Genomic DNA, 12843 nt, shown 5'->3' with positions numbered 1-12843 from the left:
AGGGAGGATAGGAAGTCTAGCATCATCATATAACATCTTCAACAGTCTCTGAAGTTTTAGAAAGAATCGTAGTAAAGCCCCAACTTTCATTCAGTTTTGTTTCCAGTAGAAGAAATGTGGTTACATCAAATTTGCTAACACCAGATGATGAAATTTGATGAAGTGGACAGTGACACCCACACACAGTGGGTACTTCTCTCTCAACCCACGCCTCAAAGCGTCTGCCCTGTGCAGATCATCTCGCTGTGTCTACACTGAGGCTGAGACAAGGAACAGGTACTGAACAAAAGAGGCCAATCAGTACTTATTTGTGTAAAGAGAAGTGCTAGGCTGGCTGATACACAGTTTAAATAAATAAATATATTTTAAAATTACAGTCTGATTCATTACAGCTTGGGCTGTGCCCGTGCAAATCATAGTGCCAGCCCCAAAAATGGTCCTAGCAGGGTGGTAGATCCAGATTCATTCTACCCACATGAAGTGCACAAACAAGCATTTGAGTCTGTGTGCTCCCTGATCCCAGTCCACAAGGATCAACATTAGATTATTCCTTAAATTGGATGCTAACCTGATTTCTCTTCATTCCCTAAGAAAAAGAGTTAGGCTGACTGTGTGCAACTTAGGCTTCTGACTTATACAACTGAGGTCTGGCAAGTATGAATTTTGTTCCAGAACATTCACTGAATATATGCTGACAGCAATGCCAACACTGGAGACAAAGAAACATTCTTTTGAAAACACAGAAGAAACCAGGACTGACTACAAAAAGCACAAATGCCAAAACTCAAGAATATTTGGCAGAGCTCAGGAGATCAGATTTACAGAAAGTATTCTCGCACTAAGTCAAAATCAAGGCAAAAATAACAGTTTGTACATTTTTATTAAATCTTCTATATGAAAAATGCCTTTTTTACACACACACAAAAGTGTGAATACACACACAGATTCTTGTGTATATACAAAAATTGTTTAGTACTCTTTTTTTAATTATGTATATATCCTTTTTTATCAAAAACTACAGCTTTAACAAACACTCAAATCCTATTTCTTTTTCCAGTCACAAAGATGAAAGCATATGTGAAAGTTACTGTTAGAGACATTTTTAATCCAAAGTAAATTTGCAGCAAATAGTATCATAAAATTATAACTATATTGCCACTTCTGGTTTTATTATTTATTTTATATATATATATATATATATATATATATATATATATATATATATATATAATTTTTTTTTTATGACAACACTTGTCCCGTGCCCTCTGCAGGCTCAGAGCTGCACGGTTTGCACCTGGCCACAGCTCCATGGCTCGGTGCTGTGCTCAGGCGCAGCTCGGGCTCCGGCTGCGCTGCGCTCCGGCAGCTCAGGCAGCGCTGGGTGTGCAGCTGCGAGCCGGCCCCGGAGCGCTCGGTCCCCTTGCCAGGCTCATCCCGCCCCGCAGCCGCAGCCCAGCCATCGGTCCCAGCAGCGCCTTTCCCGACAGCTGCCGGCAGATGGTGCTCCGTGCACAGCCCAGCTCCGCCGCGCCCTCCCAGAAGCGGAGCACCCTCCGTGGGCACGCCTGGAAGCTCGGCCCCGCACCAGCGTGGTGCCACACCACGCGAGCGTGGCTCGGTTTTCCATTTAAATCCAGCATTGCTGCGAGGGCACGGCATGGTCTGGCCATGCCTCTTTGGACAATGCTGGGCTCCGGACAGTGCTGACTCAACCCAGCTCTGCAGGGAGTTCCTCTCTCTGCTAAAAATCCTGCACTGACAGACGCCCAAGCTGACTCTACACAGGGACAAGTTCTAAAAACTTCCACCACTGCCTACTAAGAAGATTAAGGCCAATCTAAAGCTCAGTCTGCCCATCAGCTTTGGTTCCAAACTTCACACAAAACACACAGCTCTGGCTCAAATGAGCTACTTTTAATAGGTAACTTGCACAAGGCAAAATATCATGCAGACGGCTGATTTTGAATAGGCTGTGAAATTCTACTATACAGTTCTTCAGTGGCATTTTGATATTCATCTCTCAAGACTAACATTTTCCCTCTGAGGCTGTCTGAATGTGCTTTTTTCTTTTGTGGTCTTCTAAGACAAGTTATCACTGCTTCTTTAGTTTAATGCTGTACTGAGGTAGCACAGCCATGATTAAAGTTCCACTCCCCACCTTTTCCCCCTTCCAGAAAAACAAAAAAAAATAGAAAAAAGAAAAGGTAGCATCAATCAGACCTCACTAATCCTAATTAATATGTTTTTTACAAAATTTTTAAATCAAGCAAACAGCCTCCAAACTGGTACACCACTTCAGTACTTCAGAACCCAAATCTTCTTCAGGCTCTCTCGGCTCCACAGAAACTTACATCATAGATCAAGATACCAGACTGCTCACCTTAAAAATCTGGTTTCCCCACTGCCATCACCTTATTTTACCTTTTAGCATAGAGCTCTCCCTCCCTCTTGGTACCATCCCCATCGGGTCTAAATACATGTGAGACACTTACTGTCCTATTTTACACTTGCCAGAACTAGAGGTCATCAAAATACTTTAATAACAATACTTATTCACAGCTATTTTGCATCAAGTGATACTTTAATGAAAACTATACCAAAAAACCCCCAAGTTACTGAACACATCCAATGCTTCTACAGGGCACTCTATTACCAAAAGGTGATTTAAATGCATTGCAGGAAATAAACTCACAGATGTATATGTGCAATAGTAACAAACTGAAAGAAAGAATATGCTTAAACCACCACTGCTTGTTAATCATGCAGAAATTCTCGACAATTTAATGTAGCAGTTCAAGCATGGTGCACTGAATGTGAAGCTTCAATAAGCTGCAGAGAAACATGGCAGGTAATTTATCACTACAGAGGAGTAAGTCTAATAAAACTGCAGTGGCCTATATGTAAAGGAGGTATTTCTCCGTTTCTTAAAATAACCTGAATCTGACATTCAGTCTCTGTGGCACAGGATGTCCTTGGGACTAACTGAAGCATTGCCTTAGTACTGACACAAAGCAGAAGGCCAGAAAAAAGGGCCAAAAAACACCTTTGCTGACTGGCTCAACTCTCAGCAATACCTCTTTAAAGGCACTGCACACTAATACAAAACCAGGTAACTTTAGTTAGGAATAGCAAAAACTTCAAGGACTAAATTCTGGCACTAGTGTTCCAGGTAGGTCCATAAGCCGACTTTTTCTATAAGTTTGACATCTCTTAACATCTACCATCAGCCAGGAATACTCTAGTTAAATCATCTGGAAGATAGGAGTTACTCACATGCTGGCAGACCTTGCCCTAATTAGCTATGCTATTTAAATTAGTTGAAAGCTACAGTATATAACAAGAAAAAGCAACATTAAAAAATAATTCTAATGAATATGAAACCAAATCACCTTTCACTTTGCTGCTGCAGAAATGCAAGGGTATTTCAGGTAAACTGGCAAATGTGTTTGCCTTTAAATTAGTTTCAGAATTCTTTTGTCTCAGGGGAAGGGATTAAACAGCACTAAATTCTATATATAGCAGAAGAGATTTTTTTTTTCCCACTTATATAGTTCTTGCATTGTTTCTTGATCTTCAAAATGGATAGATATTAACACCTGCTAAGTCACATATGACATTAAAATGATTGCAAGTACCTTAAGGTCTTGCCTGGTTGCCAGCAGCTCAGACTCCTTCCCATAAAGATCCAGCTGCAGCTTCTCCATGTTTTCTTTATGTTTATCATGGGCCTTCTGTAAGTCTGCTAGCTTGCCTTTCTCTGCTTTAAGCTCCTGTGCTGACAAAATAGACTGCTGTTGTAGTTTATTCTCCAGCTCTGCCTGAAACATATGCATAGGAAGTTTTAGTTAAAGTTACAGACAGTAAAGTTAGCTTAAGCATTTCAATAAAATGAATTTCTACTGCAAGGAGAGAATTTTGTTCTTCTTATGGAATAACAGTTCAGTAACTTGATATTTGTGATTTTACAGTAACATTTTATACCTAATTTAACAACAAAATTGAATTCACTACAAAACACAAAGTGAAATACATTAAGACTAAACAATAAAAATTGGAATAATGTTTCCAAATGTGCTGGTTTTGGCTGAGGTAGAATTTTCTTCATAGTAGTTAGTATGGGGGCTGTGTTTTGGATTTGTGGTGGGAACAGTGTTGTTGTCACAGGAATGTTTTAGCTTCTGCTTAGCAGCGCTCCCACAGAGCCAAGACCTTTCCTGCTTCTCACATCACCCTATGAGCAAGAAATCTGGAGATGCACAAGAGTTTGGAGAGGGCACAGCCAGGACAGCTGATCCCACTGACCAAAGGGAAATTCCATACCATAGGACATCATGCCCAGCTTCTGGAGCTGGCAGAAGAAGAAAGGGGAGGGAGTTTGGAGTGCTGGTGTTTGTCTTCCCAAGCACCAAGCAGCTCTGTGGTGCTGAGCTGATGGCTGGGTTGAACCACAACACCAAGACTTAATGTTTCCACGGGCTGTCTAAAGCACAAATATGAACATGTATCATTGGGCAGCCAAAGCTGGAGCCACATTTAACAGTGCATGGCACGCAGCACAACATTCCCTAATGTTGTAAGACATTTGAACTCTTCCCATTATGGTTTATGAGTTTTATACTGTCACTCAGATAATTTTGGTATAATATGAGAAGACTCAGTTTAAAACTGCCATGGACATTTTAAAACACTGCAGAGTTTGTCCAAAAATACTCTCATGAAATTCTACTGCTTTATAAGAAAATGGCAGCTCTTGCTTTGCTCCTGAAGCAAAAAACCAACATTCAATCTAGGTTACTTTTTCCCTTTCTTAAAATTCAATTCCTATGGAATTCATATTTCAGCACTGGTTCTTTTCATTATTGCTGTTGATGTTGTTGTTTTTATCTCCAACAGCATCTGAAGATCTCACTTCCACATCCTGACCTTATCATTTCCAAAGAGACTACAGCAAACAGAATTTATCACAAAGTTATTGACCTAAAAGCTTCAATATTTATCAGAGGAATTTACATTCATTTTCCTATAAAAGTAAGAAAGGACAGTCTTACCTTTTCTAAAAGGGCAGTTTTTAATTCAGCTTGCAGTGTTTCACTATGTTTTTTCTTCTGCTCAAAAGATTCCTTTAACTCTTTCAGCTTTCCCTGGAGATGTTGCTCACTTTTTTCTTTTTCCTTCAGAAGACTCTGGATTTCCAGTACTTGTGCTCTTGCTGAATCAAGGTCTATAGACAACTGCTTAGAAATCTATAATCAAAAATATTAAGTAACTGTATATAATTTAAATTTAAATCAGTTTTTGTACATGCTGTTCACAGAACCAGACCACCCCACAGTGCCACTGCTGTTTCATAGCTATGTGGTTGAACACTGGCAAGCAGATTTTAAGAACTACCATAACACATTAAAATAATCTGTTATTCCAAATTTACTACCCAGAGATCAACAGCAGTCTTTTTTATGCATTCTAAATTAAGATCAGGCAAGTCTTCTCACACCAGCACTGGTTTGGGCTCTCCTTGGTTTGGGCTCTCCTGCTGCCAACTGCAGCATACACCAAGCTCATCTTTCTGCACTTTCCACTGAGCACCACAGCACTTCAGCTGAATGAGTGGGGAGCCAGGGAAGCAGCAGCAATAGTCACAGAGTAATTACCATCACACCTGCACACCTCCAAACCTCTTTCAGACAGTAACTGTCCATCACAGTCTATCAAACTATGTCCACTGATCAAATCTTTTCTGATTCCTTTAGGGAACAGAAGATGCCTTGGGTAAAGAAATCCATGAAAGCAGATGTGTCCTTCAGGCTGCCAGCTGCACTGCATGGTCTGAATGCTCATCTTTGAAAAAGAAGTACATTTGGTCCTTATGAAGTCACAAGTGACTTACACAAGTTTGAAAAAGCAATTCAGTCCTTGAAGGATATCTGAAAATGTCCTGCCAGCTACACTGAGAACATACTGAATAAGCCTCAGAATAAAATAGATCTAAGGATATGAAGTAACAACTTTTATTGTAAGGTAATACAAAAAAAAAACCTGAGGACACAGTAATACCACATAACCATTTCACTAATGAAAAAACCTGAAGGGCTAAAATCCCCTGCTACAGTATGTGGAGCACAGAAAACTACAACTAAAACCTGTATTTTAAAGCTTCACATTACCCTCTAGGAAAGTTTTAGTATCACCTTATTTCAGTGCCAAAGATAATTTACAATTTGAGAATTGAAATATCTTTATCTCTCATCAGTCCCAGCAGGTGAGACTGAAAATCAATCTTTTAAACATTTATTATTATTGTTTTTTAGATTTTTGAAACTAAGCGGACAACTTACCCCCTCCTTTTTCTCCAGTGAGTTTTTCAATTCATTCCTCTCTTTAGCTACAGACTCTGTTTGTACCTGAAGTTGGTGTTTTAATTCTTGGCAAGATTTTTCCTGAAAAACATAAGGCAAGGAAATATTCCTGTTAGCTTCTAAGACCGTGTATGGAGCATTTTTCCAGGAGTTCCAAATCCTGAAAAAATACCACTTTCATTTTCAATGAAAAATCTTACCTTCTCAACTGCAGACACTTTCAGATCAAAACCTCTCAAAACTTTAAGTGGCAAATCTAAGCCACACATTAGATGTCCTGTACTAATAAACTCAGCCAGGTGCCAGAGTTTTTCTGATTAGGAATAGTCTCCCTGTTTGAAGCTGTGGTTGGCACCACTTCTCCTTCTTGATGAAGTAGTAGGCTCATTGGTCTCGCTCAGGATCTGAAATTCCCTCATGTTCAAAAACTCACAAGCAAGTAAATTTGCAGACCTCCGTGCATATGCAACCATATGTTAAGTCCAAATACTACATATTTATGACAGTGGAGAGCCTCCAAAAGATTACAGAACTAGAAGCAGAATCTGGACTACTGCCTTGAAGTCTAAACTGGGGAGAAAATCCTTCAAGTTTTTAGGAGAAACAAATCTTTAAACAGCAGTAACTAAGAAAAGCAAACAAAAGAGCTTTCCTTCAAAAGGTGAATGAATAAGAGAAGAATGTTCTTTTTAACTAGGAGCAGATTTTTTTTTTTTAGATCAGATTAAAAGCAGCTCTGAATAGGTTCTGGAAAAAGGTGACATGTAAGATGAGAGAGTATGAGAAAGACACCCCTTGCCATGTCTGAGATGAGGGTGTCAGAACAACTGTATTCATATAGAGCCCATTCATATCACCAAGGCAGAAGAGGTAAGAAAAAGGTGTATCTTAACCCTAGAAAAATTTTACTTTCTTTACCATAATAGGTTGCTCTGGTGGTCAAGTATTTGTTATACTGTCACCTGTAAGACCTTTCTGAAATTCAAATAGTTCTAGTACTCCAATAATACCTTAAGCTAGGCACTCCCCAAATGACAGATGATGTTACTCTCTCTGCCTGCAGTATGCAGCTTTTCAGCACGTCCAGACAAACACACAGGAAGTTCTACATACGAAGACTTCAGAAAGGGAATTAAAATGGCCTCAGAAAAATAACTTCTTCAATACAAAAGCATTTTAGCAAAGGTTCTAAAACTCTGTGTTGTTATAATACAGTTGATATATTTTTTAAAAGGGGCACATTTGCCATCAAACTGTTTCACCACTTGTCATCTCCACTTAGTTTCTTCATTATGTTAAAGGCGTGCAGCAAGAAGGAAAGATCCTGTTATGTGGTATGACTGATGTTTACTCCTGTAAATATCTAGGCAAAAATTCAAGGTGGGAAACCGGTATGAACTACTAAAAATCACAATTTGGTTTTCCTTACGGTACTAAATATTCATGCATTTTCATCATATGTATAGTGTTTTCAAACAGAAAGCAAAGTCATTTTATCAGAATGTATATACACCAAACTTAATGCCTAATTAAAGAATCTACTAACCATTTCTTCCATAGCTGCCTTTCCTTTTTTAATTTCTTTTTCTAATTCCTCCTTTCTTTTTTTGAAGGACTCAGAGCTTTTTGAGAGCTTATCTTTGGTATCTGTAAGGTCTTTTAATAGAGTGTCCTTCTCTAATTTCACTTGTTGCAGCTCTGATGTGGCTGCTTGCATTTTACAATCAAGTTCCTTGAGCTGTTTACTTGTATCTTGATTTGATTTCTCAAGGTTTTGTTTGAGACTGGCCTTTTCTGCCTCCTGCTTTGAAATTTGTTGGTTTGCTTGGTCAAGGGCCTCAGATTTCTTCTGCAAATCCAGTTGAGCATTAGACATCCTGCAAATACAAAAGGATAAAACATAATTTTTTTAAGTTCTTTTTCACAGGTTCTTTTGTATCCTTAAATGTCTCTACTTTCATCCATGGCCATTAGATCTCTCCAGTTAAGAAAAAACAGCAATTTCAGAAACCAGTTTTGAGATGGTTCCCTCTTCCTCAACTCTAATGAAACTAACCCTTTGCTGCTTATGCATAGATTGCAAATTTGTATTTGAAAAAGGTTACAGAGCTATAGATATTTAAAGATGGACCTCACTACATCAAACTGTTCATTCATTTAGCTGACAACAAGCACAGTGAATAAAATGAAGAAGTGTAGTGAATCACAGCAGTCAGTGACTCCTGTGAGACAACAGGGCAGATGGAGTGAAAAACAACAGGGGGGATACAACACAGTTCTTGTAGCAGAGGGGACCCAGAACTTATTTATGACTTATGAAATCACAGGAGAGAAGCAGAAAATTTCAACTCTAGTCCAAAGTGCCCCAGTTTTATGTCTGACTTTGAAAAGCACTGTAACACAGGAAATGCATACGCTTCTCTTGCTGCTTCAAGTTGTTTACTCAGTTCTGCTGTCCGGAGGTCTAATTCTTTGTTCTGATGTCGCTGTTGCTGTAACTCCTGAAGAGCTTGGTCTTTACTTGCTCTAGCATCAAGAATGTCACCTTCAAGTTTCTGAGAGAGAAAAATAAAAAGATAGAGCCATCAGAAAACAACCAACAAAATAAAAATAGCAATAAAAAGCAAAGTCATCTAGTCTGTGAGTAACATTAACAGCAGAAAGCAGTCACAACTCTCATGTATCATCTGTTTCATTACTTTGCAATTTATCTTTCACTGTTTAGTTCCTGCTAATCACCTGCCCTTCCAGAACTGAACTATTTCAGTAAAACATTCTAAAAGCATCTCTACGTAAAAGGCCAAGCAGGCATTTTATTGCAAAGTAATAGACAAAAAGCTTTACAGCAGAATCAAACACACAAACTAAAGTGGTGAAGAAATTCTATGCTTGCCTGGCAGTGGTTTTTCTTCTGTTTTTTTCCAAAGCTACTTTTTCACTCACATGGAATATAAAGAACACAGGAGCCTTCAGCAAATGGGAACTGTTTAGACTCTTCAACATACTGACTGTTTTACAGGCACTTCTGCTTTCACACAGAGGCCACAAAACAGAGTGGCCAAGTTTCTCCAAAAAATTTCCTGAGGGGTTTTTGTTTTCTATTTTTTTTTTAATGCCACATATTCAACTGGACTAACCTCAAACAATGGTGATGATGCCAAGATTTTACATAGATTTGCATTCCTGTTGACAGCATCAACAACCCTGCTCAGTTTCACACTTCAGCTACCAGGAACCCCATAAAACCATACACCAGCACGCTCTGTATTTCTCCCAAGCATTTGTGTCCATTGGCTACTTGTGAAACTTCAGCAAAAGAATGAAAACTAAAAACACAAATCAAAGTAGGCAAAGAAAACCCCAGTGTCCAAAAGACGAGATGAAAGAACAGAATAATTATGCTGATAATGAAATGCATGACAGCTTTTATTTTTAATAACACTAGATTTAAAATTTCATACAGGGAAAACAATCTTCATTCTCTTTTACAGAGCACAAAAGCTAGGAAAAATACACAACTCAGTCTTGAGCAAAAAGACTACTAACCTCCCTCAGAACAGACAACACTGCAAAACCAGTTCTGCATTGCTCCCATGAACCCTGAATCATAGGCTTTTGTGTGTTATGAATTTTGACTACCAAGATTTTTTTTTTAAATAGTGAACAAAGGTCAAAGCCTAAAATTTAAAGCTCTCAAGTACCAGGACTAATCCATATCCTTAACTGAAAATACTAGTATATCAAAACACCAAGAAGTTCTGCAAACCTTCTGCCAGAATTATGTGGACTTTAAAATAAAAACTCATTTCAGAAATGGAATGCAAAACTCCAGATCAAGTTAAGGGATGAAAGAGTGATAAATAAATCTTGCTAAAAAGCCTACTGAAAGGCTTCAGAAATAAATTAAACCAGACAGGCAGTGTTAAGCAGGGCTAGCCAATGTGACACATATTCCCTTCTAGTACTTTTCAAGTGTGCAAGTTCAACTTGTAAACTCTACTTTTGCGATACATTCATGTTCTCTCACATAACAATTTCCAGGTAGCAGAAAGGTTGGTAGAAGCACACACACCCAGGAAAATGACACAACAGTGGCAGTGTCATAGGCCTATCTATTTAACATGATGTACTAGCATGGAAGAAGAGAACAGGACTAAATGGTGAATCAGGAAACATTAGTGAGAAAGAAAACCCACAAGAGTGATATTGATGTAATCCTTCCCCCCTAATTTGAGCACAGCTTTTACCACATGCTGCCTAACAGCAGAGATCAGTTTCTGTAGGTCCAGATACTGTGTTCAATACAAACCTTAAGTTGTGCCTCTAGTTCTTCAGTTTTCTGTTCTAAAGAAAGGCATTTTTCTTTGTACTCTTTAAGACTGGCTTCCAGCTGAGTACAGTATTCCTGCTTGTCATTCAGCTTAGCTGTAACCTGATCCAACTGAGCACTGACCTTATTTAACTCCTGGGTAAAACAAAAATACAAAGGTTGTTACTTTTTAAGTGACTTCAAAAATTACCAATGTCATATATGCTTTAAATGATCTAATGTGGTCAAATTAAAAAGGGAAATAATGTTTATTTTTTATTCTGAGGGGCAGGATATTGAAAGGAGAAACACAAACACACGCACAAATCCCCTCTGTTTCACTGAAAAAAATTATTTTAAAGCCTCAATATTCTCTCAAACCTTACAGGCTCCAGGCTAATGTTAACAAAGGTGTTTGAAGTTGTAAATGGAAGAGGAGCTGTAGGTAATAAAGGGGCTAGATCCTCAAGTTAGTACAGCAGTAACTAGAAAATGACATTAAAATCCGAGATAAAATTTTTGACGCCTTTCTTTGTCATGAAATCAGCCATCAAAGAGGAAAGCCAATAATATGGAAATGCTCAGTTCCCCACATACCAGAGATGATTTCAAAACATTTTGTTCAATACAAAACAAATAAATTCCTCAAAAGACATGAACACATTCACCTAGTAACCACTATAATGACAGCTACATCAAAGTTCACTGTTCTCCAACCAAGCTGATGTATTTAGTTATTAATTAATTATTAAATGGTGCAAAAAGTTGTCTTCTATTTACAGTGACTGATTACATTCCCATGCTACAAAATGGTGGCATATTAGCATCTGCTGGATGTTTCCATAAATCAGCAGCACTGATTTGTATTTGCAAATATTTGATTCAACAGATGGTAAAATGCTTCACTAGGATTAAAACACATTAAAAAACATGTAATTTTATCACCAGCCTTTTGAGTTTTTATGTCATCTAGCACACAGAGAATTATTTCTGAATATCAGCAGCTGATAGGAAATTTATCTGAGTCAGCAGTAAGAGTTAGGAGTTTTTGTTTCAACTGAGTTCTACAATCTTTTCTTCATAGCATACACACAGGAATTGAATAATACCTCCAGAATACCTAAGGAGAGTTAGATTCTGAAAAATAGCCCTACAGCAAGGAGTGGACTCCCAAGTAAATTCCTTGCACTGTGAAATATACCTGCTCTGGAGTAGCAAAAGCAATTGAATGCATACCACATGGTTAAAATAGCCTAAATTATCATTTCCCAATGCTTATTCTTATGTTCATTGAGTCTGTAAATAGACTATTCTTAGGCTTTTAAGCAGTTTTTAGCTAACATAGAACACTTATGTGTCGTTTAATACCTGTTGTTTGTCTTGCAGGGCATGCTGGGCAGTGTCCAGATGGTTCTGTAGATCTGCTCTCTGAGCAGCTTTTGATGCTTCTGCTGAAAGTAGCAATTCAGTCTTTGCTTTTACCTGAAAGATAAATTGTACTTCACTAAAACATCCGTTTTACCACAGCTCATTCTAACTTTTTGATAGCCATCAGTAAGTCTAATAGTAAAATCAGCAGTATTCATGTGCTAGTGTATGCATTTCCTTGTAGATAAACGCACCTTTCCTAAATGGGAAATCACAACCAGAATTTTTCATCACCATAAAATACAGAGATCCGTTACCTGCACATCAAGTTGTGACACTTTCTCTTTACTTTCATTTAACTGACTGGTTAGTTCAGTGATGTTTGTTTCTAGGGAAAGCACACGATCTTGAGCAGCTCTTAGGTGTGCCTTTTGTTCCTGCACTTGTTCATGCAAATTCTCTTGGGCTTGTTTATGACTTTCTGATTGATTTTTCAGCTTTTCTGTCAGCTGAGTTACCTGAAGTGGAAAGAAAAAACCAAAGTGAGAAGGCTGGAACAGCATGTCCAAGGAAGTAAAAACTTAATTTTGGTGTGTCTTATTATGGCTCTGGAGACTCAGTGCTATCACATTTCTTTTCCTGAACCATTACAGTAAAGCTATATTGTTCACAACACCAGAGTTTAAATAGGTTACCAGCTGAAAATAGAAGCAGAAGAGAGAACTGTCAATTTGGCCTTAATGTAACAGAAACAAAATACTAAGGAGACAACAGATGCAGGCTAAACTGAATTTTGGTGTTGAAAGCAGG

At 38.3% G+C, this 12843-nt stretch overlaps 1 protein-coding gene across 4 annotated transcripts in view; it reads right to left on the bottom strand.

The window, feature by feature from the left end:
- Positions 1-12843, bottom strand: part of EEA1 (early endosome antigen 1) — a 66950-nt gene that overhangs the window by 14593 nt on the left and 39514 nt on the right. For all 4 annotated transcript variants that reach the window (XM_059846804.1, XM_059846805.1, XM_059846806.1 and 1 more), the window contains 8 exons: positions 12351-12551; positions 12034-12147; positions 10666-10821; positions 8772-8911; positions 7903-8233; positions 6336-6437; positions 5049-5243; positions 3636-3818 (listed from right to left, as the gene is read on the bottom strand). In XM_059846804.1, the coding sequence (XP_059702787.1) occupies positions 3636-3818; positions 5049-5243; positions 6336-6437; positions 7903-8233; positions 8772-8911; positions 10666-10821; positions 12034-12147; positions 12351-12551 (1422 nt within the window). The remainder of the gene's footprint in view (positions 1-3635; positions 3819-5048; positions 5244-6335; positions 6438-7902; positions 8234-8771; positions 8912-10665; positions 10822-12033; positions 12148-12350; positions 12552-12843) is intronic.

This window comes from Haemorhous mexicanus, chromosome 5 (genome assembly GCF_027477595.1).
Source record: "Haemorhous mexicanus isolate bHaeMex1 chromosome 5, bHaeMex1.pri, whole genome shotgun sequence".
Lineage (NCBI taxonomy): Eukaryota > Metazoa > Chordata > Aves > Passeriformes > Fringillidae > Haemorhous > Haemorhous mexicanus.
The sequence above is the reverse complement of the archived record's forward strand: the minus strand, read 5'-3'. Positions and strand labels throughout refer to the sequence as shown.